The 21,428-nt window shown below is 35.4% G+C and overlaps 1 protein-coding gene across 4 annotated transcripts in view; it reads right to left on the reverse strand.

Moving 5' to 3' along the window:
- The window catches only part of MTREX (Mtr4 exosome RNA helicase), a 117,353-nt gene that overhangs the window by 69,739 nt on the left and 26,186 nt on the right, over positions 1-21,428 (reverse strand). For all 4 annotated transcript variants that reach the window (XM_001145794.7, XM_063810475.1, XM_054684363.2 and 1 more), the window contains 9 exons: positions 15,236-15,410; positions 13,648-13,738; positions 11,960-12,084; positions 10,795-10,893; positions 10,219-10,321; positions 8,270-8,401; positions 5,765-5,844; positions 4,383-4,493; positions 2,158-2,259 (listed from right to left, as the gene is read on the reverse strand). In XM_001145794.7, the coding sequence (XP_001145794.1) occupies positions 2,158-2,259; positions 4,383-4,493; positions 5,765-5,844; positions 8,270-8,401; positions 10,219-10,321; positions 10,795-10,893; positions 11,960-12,084; positions 13,648-13,738; positions 15,236-15,410 (1,018 nt within the window). The remainder of the gene's footprint in view (positions 1-2,157; positions 2,260-4,382; positions 4,494-5,764; positions 5,845-8,269; positions 8,402-10,218; positions 10,322-10,794; positions 10,894-11,959; positions 12,085-13,647; positions 13,739-15,235; positions 15,411-21,428) is intronic.

Raw genomic sequence — 21,428 nt, forward strand, 5'->3', positions numbered from 1 at the left:
AAAGGGAGTCCCACTGCTGCTACCTGGGGAATGGGACCCTTGAGGGCCAAAGCAGAGGGCAGGGGGTTCACCATTAGGATTCCATTGTCAGCCCTGGTTCAATCCTTTGATATGGCCCATAGCCCTTTCCCATCAGGCTCCAGTGCTCCCTCTTCTACAGTGGCATGAAGGTGCTATCTGGCATCTGGCATAGTATAGAGAGCCTGGGAGTGATCACTGCACATCCATCATACACACCCATCATGCACACCCACTGTCCTCCACAAGGAAGCAGGAAGGAAAGGGTTGCTTTGTGAGGGAGGGTCCCAGGCTGCTTAACTCTCTCCTTCTCTTGAGCTTCTACGCATCTCTCCCTGAAACTTAATCATATTGTGTGAAATGTCTCTGAACCCTGGGTGGCTGGGCACTGACCTTCTCAGAGCTTCCCTTGCCCAATCCACCCTGTGCCTGCTTCCTCTCATGGCATTAGCCTTCCAGTCTGGACCCCGATGAGTCTCAGGCTAGAGGGAGTCCCTGTGGGAGGTGGGTGCGGTTGGTTGACTGCTGTCCACTAGAAATCATCCTCAAATCTGTCATGGTACCTTCCCCCCACCACAAACCAGGCCGGAACCCAAATTCCCTCTCTCCACAGCTGCCTTTATTGGGTAGGAAGGGGCTAGGGCCCAGCCTTAGCCAGACTGCAGAGTCCCTGCTAGCACAGAGGGTTTGGCTCCCACTCAGCAGCTCTACTCAGCTTTTCCCAGGGGCAGCCTTGGGCCAGGCCCTCCTGACCCAAGAAGTTCTGGCCCAGAAATGTCACTGCCTCACCATACTCGTATTCCTCTTTTGTAGAGCATCCAACATTTTAAAATAAAACACATCATGAAAAATGTTTCGCCTTTATTTACAGTTTCAGCGAGGGCACTTTTCAGCATTTTGATGATTTGTAATTCCTTTCAGAAACTTCTCCAAGCAGAGAGAATCACCAATTTCAAAGATAAAAGGTTAAATAAAGGACTATTTTCCCCAAAGCCAGGCTATGTGAATTCAAACTAGAAATCTTTGTTCCATCACTTTCCTTTCACCCCCGCCAATATTCTACTCTCTGCTTAGCAAATTCTCATCTGCTGTTACTTATTTTAAGGACTGCCTTTCAATGAAGCATTCCCTGACCCCCAAATGACTTCCTTTCTTATGCTATATCCCTGAACATACTTCTCAAGAGTGTTTACAGCATAACATTTTATTGTATATCTGTCAAGAGAAACGAGTCTGGATTGTCTTTTTGCTCTGTTTCTACTTCAGCATCCCAGTCACCTACAGAGTTCTAAATTCATATTTTAAGTTTGGTAATTGTTTACTAAATGGAGTACTTGCCTTGGGATTAAGGATTTGCTTTTTACCCCAGTTCATTGTTTCGCCTATGCTCCCAACTTTCTCTCTTTGCTTCTGCCTTGGACATGTGTGCAAACCTGTTAGAACTTCTTTTTTAAATCTGAAGGGCAAAATAGATGCAAGTACAGCCACTGTAGTGGTGCTTTAATACCTTAAACTTTAAGAAATGAAAACTCTAGACATATTTAAAATGATTTAAAGCATTCATAAACCACTTGCACACTTAACCTCCTATCATCAAACTCCTTCACTTAAAGGAATCTCTTTTTTTTTGAAGGAGAGGTAGGAGTGAAGGAGTTAGGATAAAAATTTAAGGGAACGGAGGTTTGTTCAATTAATTAATTTATTCAGAGACAGGGTCTCACTCTGTCCTCAAGGCTCGAGTACAGTGGTGCAATCACAGCTCACTGGAGCCTTGACCTCCTGGGCTCAAGTGATTCTTCCACCTCAGCCTCTCAAGTAGCTGCGACTACAGGTGCACATCACCACTCCCAGGTGATTTTTGCATTTTTTGTAGAGATGGGGTCTCGCTATGTTGCCCAGGCTGGTCTCAAACTCCTGGCCTTAAATCATCCTCCCACCTTGGCCTCCCAAAGTGCTGTGATTATAAGCCTAAGCCACCACAAATGGCCAAAAGCCAAGGTTTAACCTTGATGAAACTGTATTAGCTCAGGTTCAAGTTCTTAAGTAGGTGGGACTTAAAATCTCAAAGACTATGTAAGCCAGTTATCTATAGTATAACAAAGACAAAAATTATTTTGATATATGAATTGCTTTACTTACCCATCGGAAATCCTTCCCATCAAATTTGCGGGCATTTGTAAATAAAACAGTTCTAGCTGGCATGTTAATTCCCATAGCAAAGGTCTCCGTGGCAAATAAGGCCTAAGTAAATAAGTAACTCTATAATTAAACATGTATTTTAAGCTGAAAATCTGGTTTTATAATTTTTAAGTAAATGCATTATTAATCTTTAAAATTAGTTAATGAGATCCTACAAAAATAACAAACAATATGTTCTCAAACCTATTTCGTATTTTATATATAAAATTATTAATTAACATTTAATGTCTCTCGTAGCCCAGAAGTTTGGTAATTCAGGGAAAACAGACTTTCTTAAATTCTAACAGTGCCAACTAGAGAGAATACACACTGGTCTTACGAACAAAGTTTTAGGTCATAGAATATTTTTCTAAACACGAACACATTTCCTGGCCTTTGCAACTGACGACGCAGTGATTTTGAGGACCACTTCAGTATTAGAAGATCTCTCAAGGAAGACTAGAATCACTGACTCTGTAATTCACTTCTAAGACCAACAAAAATAGTGGTTTAGGTACAAAAGGATATATGTATAAGTAAAGTCACTGAAGTACTAAATTCTCTAGGAAAGAAGTAAAAATATTTTAGTTCATCATCTCAATAGCATACTATTCATTCATTAAAAAGAATGAAGAAGAATCTGACATATGATGAAATTATATAATAGGGGTAGTATAATGACTTTTTTTGTTGTTTACAAAATGACTAATGCATTATTTGTATGTATACTAGTAGATATTTCTGGCAAGTGATGGGATGATCTTTCATTTTTTTACTTTACATACAACTGCTCTATTTGAATTTTACACCCAACAAGTACTGCTTGTGTATTTTTTAAAAGATCCTTAAAAAGTAGGGCTCAGCAAAATATACAATCTAGAAGGGACATACCAGGATCTAAGTAAGTATAAAATTCATTATCTAAGTGACTTCAAATATGTTCTTCAAGATAAGTAAATTTATCTTAAATATTCTACTTAGTGCTGAGGTTCTCATGATAAATCTCACATTTGATTTTTAAAATTCTAATAATTTTTAAACATAATGTATGAGGCTGGGCATGGTGACCTATAATCCCAGCACTTTGGGAGGCTGAGGTGGGAGGATCACTTAAGGTCAGGAGTTCAAGACCAGCCTGGCCAACATGGTGAAACCCCATCTCTACAAAAAAACAAAAACAAAAACAAAACAAAACAAAAACAAAAACAAAAAACAAGAAAAAAAAATTAGTTGGGCATGGTGGTATGCTCCTGTAGTCCCAGCTACTTGGGAGGCTGAGGCAGGAGAATTGCTTGAACCCAGGAGGCAGAGGTGCTACTGCACTCCAACCTGGGTGACAGAGCAAGATTCTGCCTCAAAAAAAAAAAAAAAAAAGTATGAGTCATATATAGACTTATGATTACATTTTGATGTTGTTTCCCATTTTTAATATCCCATTTCTTGGTATAAATATCAATATCATTTAAAAAAAGTAAATCAGATGCTCTTTGGTTTAAATTAGAATATTAAAAAAACTCTCTTTCCTAAGTCTAACCAGCAATTTCCTTGTCTTCTCTAAACTAATCCTTTTATTCTGTATGCAGAAAGAAGTTTACAACCCCGGGTTTAGTAATTAAATACACCTTCTGCAACATTCTGTGGTATCCAATAGTGTTACCACTACATTCTTTGGTTTTGTTCTTGTTTTTGAGAGTTTTGCTCTTGTTGTCCAGGCTGGAGTACAATGGTGTGATCTCCACTCACTGCAACCTCCACCTCCTGGGTTCAAGTGATTCTCCTGCCTCAGCTTCCCTAGTAGCTGGGACTGCAGGTGCTTGCCACCACGACTGGCTAATTTTGTATTTTTAGCAGAGATGGGGTTTCTCCATGTTGGTCAGGCTGGTCTCGAACTCCCGACCTCAGGTAATCCACCTACCTCAGCCTACCAAAGTGCTGGGATTACAGGTGTGAGCCACTGTACCCTGCCACCACTACATTCTTGAAGAAAGGAAACAAATGGTTTTTTTTACCTACACTTCAAGATTTATTTAAGTATAACATCATATTTAAAAATCAAGTTCATTATTTAAGTCATTTCATTAAGCCTTGTTAAAAACACACATATTGCCTATAAACAATGTTCTCTCATTTTCAAACTCTTCATACAACACGATATGGGGGCATAAAAAATAAAAATAAAACCATACCTTTATCAATCCTTCAGAAAAGAGAATTTCTATAGTTTCTTTCAAAATAGGAAGTAAACCACCATGGTGAATACCAATTCCCCTCTTCAAAAGAGGAAGTACATGTTCTACCTGTGATTTTGGAATAACACTGATTTTATAATGATGTGAGAAAAGGATTTTTAAAATGTTAAACTAACTCAATTAAGAAAAACAGTAAAGAGTGCTTTCTCTTTAAAGAAACTTAATAATATCTTTCCAGAATAAAAGCAAAACTCAAACCTATATTCTCACGGATTATTAAATTCAATATAATTCTGGCCAAGCTCATAGGAAAGGCATATAGTAAGTATACTTTACAAATGCTTTGCTGTCTTAAATTTTCCAGCATCACTTCATCTCCTCAAAAAACAATTACACATTATAGGGGCAGAGTTTTTGCCTGTAGAAAATAAACTTAAAAGATACTGGCAACTCAAACCCCCAAAAAATAAATCACTGTAACACATATTTAACATGAATATGTACTTAATCTAAAAATAAATCAATTATTGAAGAATTCTTTCAACAATCTATCAAACGCCATTTAAATACTTACTACTAGAAGTGCGCTATAACAAAGATGTATAAAAACATGGCTCAGCCCTTAGATACTAATAATTCAGCCAGGAAGAAAAACTACAAAAAAGTTTATACATTAAATACCCTTTTCAAATAGCAAGAAACATGTTATCACAGTCTTATGGAAAATCCCTTACAAATCAAGGCATTCATCTGTAAAGGAGAGTATGATGATCTCCCAATGTTTCTTTTCACTCAACAAAACTTTCATACCAGTCTAAAGCACTATTTCTCAGCTCTGGATGCACAGCAGAATCACCTGGGGGGCCTTTAAAAGATTCTGATGTCCAGAATGTACATCAGATCAATTAAATCAGAATCTCTGGAAGTGGCACAAAAGCATCAGCATATTTTGGAATTCCCAGGCTGTTTCAACAGTCAAAGCAAAAATACACTGGATTAAGGCAAAGTAGGTATGTTAAATTCCTCACTAAACACATGATTTTCAGTAACTGTTCTCTTTTATTTTATGTGGTAGACTTCTGGATTAAAAAAGTTAATGACTTAAAACTAGCATTAAAAATTCTGTAATACTGAGAACACTAGCAGTAATTTTCACACCATACTAGCTCTCAGAGAAAAGTTCCTTCAGACAGCAAATCTTTCTTCCTATTGCCTTTTTGAAGTTTAAAGTAAAAGTCAAAGTATCATTAAGTGCATATCACAACCCATATGCTACAGTGTGTGAAAAGTGCAATAGAGTAATAAAACCAAGCAATGTAAAGTGAATATATGCAATCTATTATTATCTACACTTTTATCTACTGATACTGAAAACTCACCTGAGGGAGTTTTTTATCTTCATCGGATAAGCAATCAATTGCATTACTGAATACTTCTTCAACCATCTTCTTTTCTTCATCTAGGAGAAAATTCAAGGGTACAGAAATATCAAAATGAGTTAGTGATACCAAACTTCACACATTACAAAGAATAAGAATCTAAAGGCCAGGCATGGTGTCCCAAGCTTGTAATCCTAGCACTTAGGGAGGCTGAGGCAGGTGGCTGGCTTGAGGCCAGAAGTTTGAGAACAGCCTGGGCAACATGGTGAAGCCCTGTCTCTACAAAAAATACAAAAAAATTAGCCAGGCATTGCGGCGTGCACCTGTAGTCCCAGCTACCTGGGAGGCTGAGGCAGGAGGACTACCTGAGCCCAGGAGGCTGAGGCTGCAGTGAGCCATGATCGCACCACTACACTCCAGTCCTGGCAACAGAGTGAGACCCCATCTCAGAAAAAAAAAAAAAAGAGTCTTTAAAGAGCAAAAGTAAAGAGGTGGCATTTAAGATGGTCAAGGAGAAAGTAGATAAAAATTACCACATAATCAATATAATTCTCTGCCTTTCAAAACATATCTAGTAGACTTAATTCATGAAAAAAGTACTATCTTACAAAAATAGTAACAATAACCACATCTGGTGCTTTACATACAACATTTAAGTCTAACAATTACAGGACACAGGAACTATTATTATCTACATTTTACTACTAAGTAAAGTGAAGCTTAGTTTTTAATAATTAGCACCACTATTAACTGTGAGAAAAACAATTCCAAAGCCCATGCTCTTTCTTAACCATTGCACTGCCTTCTTGTACAGTGTCTATCAAATAATATATACTAAGCATTTGTTAAACTTAATAAATATTTGTTAATCAGTATGCAACCCTGCAACTTTAAGTTTATTCGGCACTTGTAGGTAAGAGAAAACATTTATGGGCAGAACAATTCAGTCTTTAAAAAAACACAAACTATTAGTGGCTTTAGAAGGCTATGTCAGCTATCTGTCATTTGTTACTTTTACTCATGGAAAAGTAGGAATTAGCTTTAAAATGCACAGATAAAAAAACAAAACCTGCCTTGATAAAGAAAACAATACAACTGAAATTTAAATTTGGATGGCTTAAGATATTATTTACTTTTCACTGTACTGGATTACATGTGCAAAAGGCAGAGTTGAAAGATAATCGGGTTGGTATTCAGCACACTGCAATTCTTGGCCAGTGGTTTGGTTTGAATGTGTCCCCCTAAAGTTAATGTGCTGATCCCTTAATCCACAATGAAACAGTGTTGAGAGGTAGGGCCTTTAAGAGACAGGGTCCTCATGAATGGATTAATGCCTTTATCAGAGGAGTGGGTTAGTTATCACTGGTATGGGTTCCTGATAAAAAGATGAGTTCAGCCCCCTTCTCCCACCCTCTCTCTTGCATGCTCTCCTGCCCTACTGTCTTCAGCTGTGGGATTCCACGACAAAAAAGGCCCTCACTAGATGTGCTGGGTCCCTCAAATTGGATTTCCAGCCTCTCAAACTATAAGAAATAAATTTCTGCCTTTCATAAATTACCTAGTGATATGGTTTGGCTCTGTGTCCCCACCCAAAACTCATCTTGTAGTTCCCATGATTCCCATGTGTTGTGGGAGGGACCCAGTAGATGACTGAATCATGCGGGTGTCTCTTTCCTGTGCTGTTCTCGTGATAGTGACTAAGTCTCATGAGATCTGATGGTTTTGAAAATGGGAGTTTTCCTGCACAAGCTCCCTCTCTTTGCCTGCTGCCACCCACGTAAAATGTGACTTGCTCCTCCTTGCCTTCCACCATGATTGTGAGGCATCCCCAGCCACGTGGAACTGTGAGTCCATTAAACCTATTTTCTTTGTAAATTGCCCAGTCTTGGGTATGTCTTTATCAGCAGCGTGAAAATGGACTAGTCTCAGCTATTCTGTCACAGCAACACAAAATGGACTAAGACAGCCAGGTTGTGCTACTGTCTTAACTGTGTGACTTCAGGTGAATTACTTTTGCAATTAATGTATAGGAATAATTTACCGATTTGCTAGAAGTTATATCACTTTGATTGAGAATTACAAAATAGTTAAGCAAAGGGCAGGTCTTACTGGTTTAGACTTCAGTGAGAATGAAGCATGGTATTTTCTATATAGAAGGTGGTCTAACCAAGCTATGAGACCTACCCTTAAGTGGTCAAATAGAGAGCCACAATAACTGAGGAGTTTACGGTAACAAAGTATAAGAAGGCATGATTCTAATATTTTTCATAGGGTTCTCCAAATTTTAAATAGAACAATGTACTCATATCTTTCAATAAAAGGAGAAGAAAGGGAAGAAAGTATAAGTCAAAGGCCTTTAAAGCTTTTACAAATGTGCTGAGTACTGCTGTAACTGTAAGGTGAATGGCATATCCTAGTAATATGTAACAGATAAAAATATTACTAGAAATATATTTTACGCTCATTTTCACATAACATTAAAATGATACTGAAATGATGTAGTACCTGTGTTGAAATCTAATTTGGTCATTTGAAGTGCATAGGCTTCACAATCTTTCTTACTAAAACTGAAAATAATCACAGGTTGGAAATTTCTTTCCATAATCATCTTCACAATTTTGAAAACATTTGATGGTCCTGCAAAAACAGTGAACACCACACCAAAATTAACTCAAAATAGATCACAGATCTAAATTTAAAAGCTAAAACTATAAAACTTTTAAGAGAAAATATAGGAATAAATCTTCCTGACCGTGGGTTAGACAAAGCATTCTTAGATATGACAACAAAAGCATAACCAACATAAGGAAAAAAATGCATGAACTGGACTTCATCAAAGTGAAAAACTTTTGTGATTTCATGGATACCATCAATAAAGTAAAAAGACAACCTCAAACAGAATGGGGGGAGATATTTGCAAATCATCTATCTGATAAGGGTCTAGTATCCAGAATATGTAAAGAACTATCATAATTCAACAACAACAATAAAAAAACATACTTTTAAAATAGAGAAAGAATATGCAAATGGCCAATAAGCACATGAAAAAATGTTCAACATCAGTAGCCACCAGGGAAATGTAAACTGAAACCACATTAAGATACCACTTCACATTCAATAGGATGACTATAATCAGACATACAATACTAAGTATCGTGGAAAAATTATATGTGAAAAAATTAGATCCATCAAATTATACCACCATCTTCCCAAATGGGAAATCAGGGCAAAATACATAATCTGTTTCATTTACCCATTACCTAGCCCAGGGATGCTGTAATTACAGAAAGATGCCTCTGTTTCTATGGAGGAGGAGTACGGTGATACAAAGGATATAGAGAAAATGGAACCCTCACACATTCCTGAAGGAAATGTAAAATGGTATAGCCACTTTGGAAAATACTTTGGCAGTTTCTCAAAAGGTGAAACATAGACTTTCCACATGGCGCAGCAATTCCACTCCTAGGTACATATCCAGAGGAAAACACCTATTCACACAAAAACTTGTATTAAATAGTACATGCATCAATGTTTACAACAGCATTCCTAACAGTCAAAAACCAGAAAAACCCAAAAGTCCATCCAATGATGAATGGAGAAACAAAATGTGGTATATCCATACAATGGAATGTTATTTAACCATGAAAAGGAATGAGTACATATAGCATAAAATGAACAAACTAGCCGGGCACAGTGGCTCACACCTGTAATCCCATAATTTGGGAGGCCAAGATGGGCATATCACTTCAGGTCAGGAGTTTGAGATCTGCCTAGCCAACACGGTGAAACCCCGTCTCTACTAAAAATACAAAAATTATCCAGGCATGGTGGCAGGTGCCTATAATCCCAGCTACTTGGGAGGCTGAGGCAGGAGAATCACTTGAACCCAGGAGGCAGAAGTTGCAATGAGCCAAGACAGCACCAGTGTACTCCAGCCTGGGTGACAGAGCGAGACACTGTCTCAAAAAAAAAAAAAAAAAAAAAAATTAAAAGTAACGAACCTTGAAAACATTACATTAAGTGTAAGAAGCCAGTTGCTCCAAACATGCAATGCACAGACAAGGGAAAGCCACAGAGATCGAAAACAGGCTAATGATTAACTAGGTCTGCGGGATGAGAAGGGAAAGGTTGGGGGAAAAGGGAGAATAACTGTTAATGTGTACAGGGTTTCTTTTTGGGTTCATGAAAATATTTTGGAACTAGACAGTGGTGATGGCTGCACAATTCTGTAAATATACTAAAGACTACTGAATTGTATACTTAGATGAGTGAATTTTATAGTATGTAAATTATACTTAATGTCATACAAAAAAGATAAATATTTATCCAATTTTATCACATATCGTCTAGACCTTTACATAGCTTGAGAAAAAAAAACTAAGACAAAAAATATCAGAGTAATCTGAATATACAATTTACATGTAAAATTCTCTCAAAGCAAAGTTCCAAATTACCTTTTGTTCCTCCTTTCCGCCCTTTCTGGTCTCCTTTGGCCAAATCACCTGCATCTCGAAGCACTTGCATTGCAGTATTAAAATTATCTTCTCTGAAGTCACCCTGGAATCACAAATTTTTTCTGTGTAACTTCACTAATACTTAATCATAATTCAAACATTTTTCATACATAAGGCTTCCCCAAATAAAAATAATTTAGTATAATAATGAAAGCCACTAAAATAGTCCAAACATGATCTGTGGTAAGAGGTATTAAAAGGTGAAAAAGAAGGAATAAAAAATGAAGAAAAGCAAAACATAAGATATCTGAAACATGTCCAGAACCCCTATTCTCTAGGTATTTTTAAATACTGGGAAAGGAGGGAAATCTGATTCATGCATAAGAAAAACACAAGTCTCAAACATAATGTTTGAAATAAAAACACACAAAAAAATCAAGATCGATTGATTAAAACTAAGACAAACAAATGTATCTTTTCCATTCTTCTCTAATTCAAAATTTAAAAACAACAACAACAAGATATTAACAATAAAGTATGACATTATAGATTTAAAAAGGACAATTACTCTCTTACATTTTCATCAACCACAAGATGCAGGCCATCTCCCCCTGCTGGAAAAATGTAGTGTTGCAATGGAGTGGGCCGATAATCTGTGTAAATTACATGACAAGGCTGTAAAAAGAAAGAATTAAACATACAAAATTTTATTTCCTCAAAATAAAACTGTATCTTAGTCCAACCTAAAAGATCTTAAGAAAATCAAGTAATGAATTCAACATTTCAAAAAGAAAACACTTCAAAAAATTCACTAAAACCCAGGCAAGAGAAAAATGTAGAAAAATTAGGTCTATGAAATTATACTACCATCTTCCCAACTTACCAATTCCCTAACCAGGGCTAAATAGATGACCTGAGCATCAATTACCCATTACCTAGCCCTGGAATGCTGTAATTATGGAAAGATGCTTATTTTTCTATAGAGGAGGTATACGGTGATACAAAGGATCCATGAAGTAAAATGGAACTTTTCTGCCCCACTCAGGCTTTTCAAAACCTTAGTATAAAGCAGCACTTGATCTAGCTTCTCCCCAAGATCCATTGGATTTTTCTATCCTACAGAAGCAATATGGGAGAATGCCATAAAAACATGATCAGGGAGCTTATAAACAGATAAGTTCATGAGAACATCAGTGTAAAGGAAAATTAAGGGCAGAAAAATAAAAGCAAGAATAAATTCAGTATACATAAACAAATGCCTATTACAAGCATATACAGACGCTAAAGTCAGACTAGAAAGGCAATAACAGAAAGTCAGTAAAAAGTCTGTGTTTACATGAGAAAAATCAAATCAAATGCTCCAGAGATGCCCAGGTTTTCCTGGCACCAAGGCATTAGGGGAAATTCTGTGTACTCATCGATAACTATTTGAGTAAATGCAGTAGTTTCCAAACCTGGCAGATCATCAGATCAACTTGGGGAATTTTTAAAATTGGAGTTCCCAAGGCACTATTACCTGAGATTTAGATATAGCGGGTTTGAGATGGGGCTCAGAAATCAACATTTCTAAAAAGTCAGTCAGTTGATTTTGAAAAGCTGCTTGATTTGAGAAGTAGTTTACCATTAAAATGTTTTTTTTATTATTCTGGACAACATCAGGAGAAAAGCAAAGGGAGAGTAAAGCAAGACTAATCTGTAACATTTTGAATATTGAAGACACCAAAAAAGGAGGGAAAAATACCTGTTTATGTAAATGGCAAATCCATTCAGCAAACTGTCGGGCATTTGGAATAGTAGCCGAAAGAAAGACATAGTGGACGTTATCAGGAAGCAAAATAATAGTTTCTTCCCATACTACACCACGTTCTGAAAAAAATAAATATATACTTTGGACTATAGTTGGACTACAGTGTCACTCTGTGATAATATCTAAAATTATATTCTCCGAAGCTTTATAGTTAGAAATGCAGACTTTACTTAAGAATATTTTAAGCCACAGAACCTTACTGAAAACTATTTCTCACCATTAATCTATCCAGTAGAAAATTAGTAGACTAAACCACTATAAATACAATGTACTCTGAAATAGCCTACAAAGAGCAATTCCAGGGTTAATCTTTCCAAACAACCTAACAAGAGCCTCAATGACAAGGCAGCGGAACAGTATTTCTACTGCACATTGAAAAGTAATGGTTACTAACTTGTAGAAAGTTATAGCAACACATTTAGAAGATACTATTCCTATTCCAGACGGCATCGTTCACCCAAATTATCCTTGTGATCCTCTGGAGATGAAAGAAAGACTTGATGAATGATAAAACCGTAAGTCATTTTTTATTAAAACGGAAAAAGTTTGACAGCTTCCCTCCTAGAATAGACAAATCAACAAAGGATTTCTGATTCTAAAACCAAAACAACTCTGTTAAGAGCTTAATTTTATAAATTTGGAAAGGGTGAAATATTCAAAGGGTAAATGATTTCTTAAATTCTATTACTTTCTCCATAAATACAGGCTGATTTAGTGAGCTAGTTTAAATAAAAACTAAATCTTATTTTAAGCGTGTACATATTAAACATTTAACTTTTCAATGTGTTTGTTAATGTTAGCCCTGCCAGCACCCTACAAATTCCAAGCATACTTACTTTTTCATTACGAGAGCGTAACAGCCTAAGTAAGGGGCATTTGTAAGTTTTTCTTTTTGTTCATTTTTATTTCATAATCCTCACTTTTTTTTTTTTTTTACCATAAACACATATTTCATAGTTACTGAACTAAATAAAAATCAGGAAAGTTAACTTTGCAAGCTAGAAGTTTTAGAAATTCTGTAACATTAGTTCTACTGGTGAGCTATTAGAAGCACGCCATCTTTTAATTTCTTTTGCTTTATTTGAATTTGCATTTCTCACCCAGCAAAAGTTACTATTAAAGAGCTGTACTTGAATGAAATCTTAATGGAAAAATAATATCATGTTGTCCACTATTTAAAGAAGCAAGGCTGGGTGCGGTTCACGCCTGTAATCCCAGCACTTTGGGAGGCCAAGGTGGGAGGATCACTCGAGTCCAGGAGTTCAAGACCTGCCTGCTCAACGTTGTGAGACGCCATCTCTACTAATAAAATAAATAAAAATTAGCCAGACATGGTGGCACACGTCTGTAGTTCCAGCTACTTGGGGGACTGAGATGGAGATCAAGGCTGCAGCGAACCATGATCCTACCTAGGATCCTACCTAGGATCACGCACTTCAACCTAGGCAACAGAGTGAAACTCTGTTTCAAAAATAAATAGGTAAATAAAAATAAAGAAACAACAGTTTATTAGAACCCTAGCCACACAAAAACTAGAAGCAAAGTTTAACAATAACTTGCTCAAAATTCCTAATGTCATTCTGAAGGGAAATACATGATATACATTTCAACACTGAATATACCTGAATCTCTCATATAATGAATTTCATCAAATATAACCCAAGCAACTTCTCTCATAACTTCGGAACCTCTGTAAAGCATACTTCTCAAAATCTAAAGAAAAAAGTAAAAAATGTATTTAGTTGGATTCTGACATAACAGCTAATAGTTAGAGAAAAGTTGTTTTTTCCAACAAGGAATTATGGATATTCTTTATTAAATGGAAATATTAAAATAATTTTAAGGGGTTACAGAACTTACTATTTAACAAATATTAACAAAAGTAATATTCAATATTACATTGTTGTATATTATATTGTATATTCCTTTTCTCATAAAAAGCAAAGTAAATGGCTTCTAAACAGTTACTAATCAGATACAATCCACAGAGAGAATTATCACCCCTACTCTCCATATGTCTAGAACATGATGCAACTTCCTTCTATACACAGCACCGTCCCAAGATTCACACTTTCTAAAACATAAGTACAACTTAAATTATCCTCTATTCAAAACACTGGATCATCCCTGACTGTTTGCCCATTTTTTCTGCCTCGTTTTCTTGCAACATGGATACTTCCTGGCAACTGTTACCCTAATTTTTGGAGTTAATGAAAACCTTCCACAGATGAAAGAAAGTTTTGAAAATGGAAAATAAACTTCCATGAGGCGACAAAATGAAAAGTGAGCAATGCTTTTGGCTGGTTCTCCAAATCAGAAGCTAATTTATGCTCACCATTATACCATATCCTTGGGGTTAAATGCAAAGATATAATTAAAGTATGTACAAAAATACTTAGTAAAGATAACTAATCATGTCCAAAACTTAAGATATTCTAAGTATATGCAAAACTTAACTGCAATTATGGGAAGAAGGTAAACATAATACTGCACTCTAAAAAATCAGTTACTTGGCTGGGAGCGGTGGCTCACATGTGTAATCCCAGCACTTTGGGAGGCTGAGGCAGGCAGATCACGAGGTCAGGAGATAGAGACCATACTGGCTAACACGGTGAAACCCCGTCTCTACTAAAAATACAAAAAATTAGCTGGGCATGGTGGCGGGCGCCTGTAGTCCCAGCTATTCGGGAGGCTGAGGCAGGAGAATGGCGTGAACCCAGGAGGCGGAGCTTGCAGTGAGCAGAGATTGCACCACTGCACTCCAGCCTGCGAGACAGAACGAGACTCCATCTCAAAAAAAAAATAAATAAATAAAAATCAGTTACTCATCTACTTGTATCAACACTTAGATATAGAAGAAGGCAAAGTCACATGAAATGAAGAGTCACTATTACTATATATTCAAATCCTTAAAACTATGTACATAAAACCAGTAAAATATTTTCATGTCACTGACAGAAATAAACTTTAAAAATACCTGAAGAAAAAAATGTATCTATGAGACAAATAATAAAGTATGGTAATTTAGAAATGTAATATTATCAGAACACTTTAAGATAAATGTTATCCATTTTGCCTAAGTCTAATCAGAAAATAAAGTACTATACTTTACCTAAGTAGAGCAACCAATAAAACTTCCCAGGTTCTAACTGAATAGTCACATTAATTTAATTAAAAACAAAAAGTCAGATGAGGCACTACATGAATTACCTCTGTGGTCATAACAAGACAAGATGCCGTAGGATTAATAGTAACATCACCAGTCATCAAACCAACATCTTGAAATTCTTCATACATTTCACGGTATTTTTGGTTACTCAGAGCCTTAATTGGGCTGGTAAATATTACACGCTGCTTTTCCCTTAAGGCCAATGCAATGGCATACCTACAAATGTGAAAACAAATAATCATAAAACTTTTCCTTTAAATTATGACTTTAAAAATTCTGTTAATATTTAAATTGTGTCCAAATTTTCCCTAATTACTTATCTTGAATGGACTCTGAAGAACAGTAACACCATATCTATTATACTAATAATTATAATAAATATGACATAGAGTGATCTAAAATCATTTTAACTCCGGTCACTCAGAGTTAATGCAACTTAATCACTAATAGCAATAGATTACTAACAGTTACCTATTTCTTGCAAGGAAAACACCTTTGGTTCTAAGACGGGCTTCCAAAATTCAGAGCCTCTGTCTGTGAGTTCACACATATACAGATGATCAAGTGCTTATAGCCCCTGGAAAATGAAGTGTTTCCTCCTCAAGTTTCACAAATAAGTTAATCTATATGTATTCTTTTCCCACATATAACAGTTAACAAGTCAGTCCTCTGAAAATTATGGTAGGTTCTGATTATGGAAAATTTCTTTCATAGCTATTAACAGAACACAATAGAGCAGTTTTGTTTTTCTTTAAATATAGACAATGACATCAGCATTAAACTTAACATTGTAGTAGATCCTCCTTATTTAAGATTCAGCTCCTGCCCAGAATAGGCTTATTATAATGTATTTGGGGAAATAAAAATAACATTCATCCCAGCCAGTGAAATAAGCAATTTTTAAAAAATCAGAAGTTGTCCAAACATCAAATATGAATTACAAGAAACATACACGAAAAGAAAATACAGAAATGCTACATACATTATCTAAACTTTTCAAGAAAAAAATTGCAACATATAAAAACAAACAGGAAAGTATGACCATATGTAGGAAAAAAGAAGCAGTCACAAGAAACTGACTGTCTCAAAAAGGAACCAAAACTATTAACAACATAATCAAATGGAAAGTCTACAGATTAGGCCGGGCGCAGTGGCTCACACCTATAATCCTAGCATTTAGGGAGGCTGAGGTGGGTGGATCACATGACACCAAGAGTTCGAGACCAGCCTTGGCCAAAATGGGGAAACCCTGTCTCTACTAAAAATACAAAAATTAGTCAGGTATGGTGGTGTACATTTGTAATCCCAGCTACTTGGCAGGCTGAAGAAGGAGAACTGCTTGAATCCAGGAGGTGGAGGTTGCAGTGAGCCAACATCATGTCATTGTACTCCAGCCTGGGTGACAGAGTGAGACTCTGTCTCAAAAAAAAAAAAAAAAAAAAGAAAGAAAAAGAAAGTCTACAGATTAACAATCAAAAGAAAAAATTCTCTAGATGGGCCCATAAGCAGATTTGTGATGACTGTTATCAATGAACATGAAGATAAATTGAGAGAAATTATCAAATCTAAAGAGAAAAATAAATAGAAAAATAAGAGACACTCAGGTATCTGCAAGACATCCTCAAGTATCTCAAAGGAAATTCCAAAATAAGAAAGAGGTAGGAAAAAAAAAACAATAAAAAACTTCATTTGTTTAAAAGACATTAATCCAGAGATCCAAGAAGCTCAATTAACACAGTAGGAAAAAGCAAAAAAGAACCATACCTAGAAACATCATAGTTAAACTGCTAAATGACAAAGGCAAAGAGAGTCTTTGAAAAACCACAACAGAAAAACTCAATACATAAGAGAACAACATAATTAAGGCTGACTTCTCATCAGAAACAATGGAGTAGAATGAAATGATATCAGTAGAATGATGTATCTGGAGTTGAAGGGGAAAAAAAATCGGTCAACCAGGAACTCTATATCCAGTGACACTGTCCTTCAAAAATGAAAGCAAAATAAAACTACTCTGTAAGAAATATTTATTAAAAACCCTTCAAACTAAAAGGAAACAATACCATAAAACAGAACAATTAAGACTATGTATGTAAAGGTATATATAAAATTTTTATCACTTAATATTTTTAGAAAACACAATTTAAAGCAATGATTATACTGTATTACAGATACTGTATTATTAGATTTATAGCATATGTAGTTGAAATATATGACAGTATTAAATAGTACAAAAATGAGAAGAAAATACTAGGGCAAGTTTTCAATATTTTCCATAAATTGTGACTGTGATTTAGTTAAACATGCATACTGTAAGCCCCAAAATAACCACTAAAAACTAACTCAAAGAAAGCTAAAAAGTCAAGAGAAATTAAAATGGTACACTAAAAGATATTTGTTAAACAAAATAGAAGGCAGTGGAGGAAAAATAAGGATCAAAAAAAAAAAACATGAGAAATATACCAAAAGACCCCCAAAACGAACAACAAAAGGCAAATATAAATCCAACCATATCAATCATTAAATTAAACTACTGAAATTTCACAAAGTATCTTCTCTAATCACAAATTAAGTTAGAAATAACAAATGGCTAAGTGTATGGAAAATCACGTTTGAAAAGTAAACAACATACAAGGGAACCAAAAGAGAAATGAAAAAGTGGATTAAATGAAAATGAAACACAGTATTATCAGTTTACAGGATGCATTTTAAGCAGTACTGAGGGAAATTTTATAGTTTTATATAAACACTTACATTAAACATAAAGAATTATCTAAAACCTCAGGAAATTTCTACGCCAGGCACAGTGGCTCACTCCTGTAATCCCAGCACTTTGGGAGGCTGAGGCAGGAGGACTGCTTGAGCCCAGAAGTTCAAGACCAGTCTGGGCAACACAGACCCTGTCGCTACAAAAAATAAATTAAAAATAAATAAATAAATAAAATATAAAAATTAGCTGGGTGTGGTAGCGCATGTCTGTACTCCCAGCTACTAAGGTGGCTGAGGTGGGAGCATCAGTTGAGCCTGGGAAGTCAAGGCTGCAGTGAGCCATGATTATGCCATTGCATTCCAACCCGGTTGACAGCAAGACCCTGTCTCATAAAAGAAAAAAAGAAATTTCTAGATAGACACGGTTTACCAAAATTGGCTTTAAAAAACAGGAAATTAAATTAGGAATTAAAAATCTTCCCACAAAGAAATGCCTAGGCTTAAATGGCTTCACTAGTGAATTCTATCAAACATTTAAGAAGTATGCCAAATACACAAAGTCTTATGGAAAACAGACCAGGAGGCAACACTACCAGCTTACTTTAAGAGTCCAGTATTACTCCGACACCAATGCCAAAGACTTCATAAGAAAATCACATACCATTATTCCTCATGATGACACAAAAGTCTAGAATAAACCAGAGTCAGCTCTCTACACATGCAGGTTCTGAGGATTGAAAATACACTACTGTATTTGCAAGATGAGGAACCCATGGATACGGAGAGACAACTGTTCACATCTGAAGGTTCCACAGGGCCTACTGCAGAAATTTGAGCATCTGTGGATTCTGCTATATGAGGGGGTCTGGGACCCAATCCTCCTTGGAAAATGAATGACAACTGTACTGGCAAACTGAAATCAGTAACATACACAAATGATCATCTGCCATAAACAACCAGATTTATTCCAGGAATATAAGGTTGGTTTAAAATCAGAAAATTTAATATAGTACACTAAGAGAATAAAAAGCTAATACTACGATTTCCTCAATAGATAGAAAAATCATTTCACAAAATACAACATATCTTGGTAAAAATTCTCAATTTTTTTGTTTATTTTCATTTATTCCCTACCAAGAACAGAAAGAAACAACTTCATTCTCATAAAGAGCAACCAGCAAAAAACAGCTAACGTCATACTTAATGTTGAAAGACTGAATGCTTTCTTCCTCATATCAGAAATAAGGCAAGGATGTCCACTCTCAGTACTATCCAACGTTGTACTAGATATTGACAATGCAATAAGACACACATATTGAAAAGGAAGTAAAACCATCTTTTTTCACAGGCAATGTTATCATCTATATAGAAAGTCTTATGGAATGTACAAAAAAGTTAATAAAACTTAAGGAAACATGATGAGGTTGCTGGATAAAATACCAGTATATAAAAATCAACTGTATTTCAATATACAAGCTATTAGCAATCCAAATATGACCTTAAGAAAAAATGTGATTCACAATAGCATAAACAGAAATACTTAGGAATAGGTTTAAGAAAACACGTATAAGACCTATACACTGAAAACTGCAAAGTGTTGCTAACAGAAATTAAAGTTGACCTAAATAATGGAGAAATACATCATTTTCATCGATTGAGTCAATATTGTTACAATGACAATTTTCTCCAAATTAATTTTTAAGTTCAACAAAATCCCTATCAAAATTAAAATGGGCTTTCTGGTTGGAAATTCACAAGCCAATCTTAAAATACTATTGGAAATACAAAAGACCTGGAAGTGCCCAGTTTTTAAAAATAATGAAGTTAGAAGATTCTCATTACCTAGTATCAATACTTATTATAACCCCACAGTTATCAAAATAGTGTACTAGTGTAAAGATATAACAAAGTCCAGAAACAATCCTACACAATTTACGAGTAATTTACGGGAATTCGATTCAATGGGAAAAGATAGTACTTTGAATTGGAACAATTGGATATCCAAATACAAAAAGCTAAATTTAGACCCTTTCCTCACATCTTACAGAAAAACTAACTTGAGAAGAATCACAGATCTAAATGGAAGAACTAATACTATGAAATTGCAAGAGGAAAACGAAGAAGAAAATACTTGTGATTTTGGGATAGGCAAAATCACAATTAGGTAATTCTTAGGTATACCAATTGCATGATCAATCTATAAAATATTAAAAAATTAAACATTTAAATTAAAATGCTTTCTCTACAAAAGGAACTTGAGACAAGCCACAGAATGAAAAACATATTTATAAATCACATCTGCTTTTTAAAAAAACTTGTATGCTAATAAAGACTTCTTACAACGCAATTAAGACCAACAACCCAATTTAAAACATCAGCAAGACTGAAATAAACAATTCAAAGATATATAAAGAAATGATAAACATGAAATGATGCTTAACACCCTTAGTCATCACAGAAATGCATATTAAAACTACTTTGGGACATCACTGAAATGGGTATAATAAAAAAAGACAATACCAAGAGTAGGGAAGGATGCAGAGAAACTGGCACCCTCATACATTACTGGTAGGAATATAAAATGGTACAGCCACATTAAAAAATAGTTCAGCAGTCTCCTCAACAGTTAAATACATATTTGCCATAAAATACAGCAATCACATTGCTAGGTATCTACCTTAGCTAAGAGAAACGAAAACATAGGTCCACTTAAAGACTTGCACATGAATGTTTACATCAGTATTATAATGGCCAAAAGATGATCAGTGTTTGCCTGTGGCTAGAGATAGGAATGGGTTTGAATGTAAACACACATAAGAGAACTAAATAGATGGAAGTCTTCTAAAACTGGTAAGGGTTGCACAATTGTACCGATTTACTAAAACTCACTCAAATACATATTTATGATAGATAAATTTAATGGTAAGTAAATTATATAATAAAGCTATTCACATAGACTTAAAAAATCAGCAGTGTCAGAAAAAGTATTTGGTTTACATATATAAACAACCTGATACCAACATGTTAGTCCTAGTACCAGGTTTATAAATAAAATGTTGCACCCTGCTATAGTTAACAGGTGAAGTAGGAGTTTACCTAAAGTCCTTTATCACTAGGGAAAATATGTGAGATCTGGTGTGCAACATCTGGTGTGCATATACAATTAGGTACCTCATCAGGTTTACTTTTCACTGAAGTGAAATTCATATAACATAAAATTAACCATTTTAAAGTGTATATTTCAGTGGCATTTAGTACATTCATGTTAGGCAACCAGTACCTCCATCTAATTCTAGTATTTTCATCACCTCCCAAAAAACTCTGTACTCACTAAGCAGTTATTCTTTACTCCCCTCCTCTCACTAGTCCCTGTCCCCCACCAATATGCTGTCTTTCTCTATGGATTTACCTATTCTGGATATTTCACATAAATGGAATCATAAAGCAATCTTTTGACTCCAACTTCTTTTAGTATGCATAATGTTTTTAAGCATGTATCAGCACTTTATTCCTTTTTATGGCAGA

This window comes from Pan troglodytes, chromosome 4 (assembly GCF_028858775.2).
Source record: "Pan troglodytes isolate AG18354 chromosome 4, NHGRI_mPanTro3-v2.0_pri, whole genome shotgun sequence".
Classification (NCBI taxonomy): domain Eukaryota; kingdom Metazoa; phylum Chordata; class Mammalia; order Primates; family Hominidae; genus Pan; species Pan troglodytes.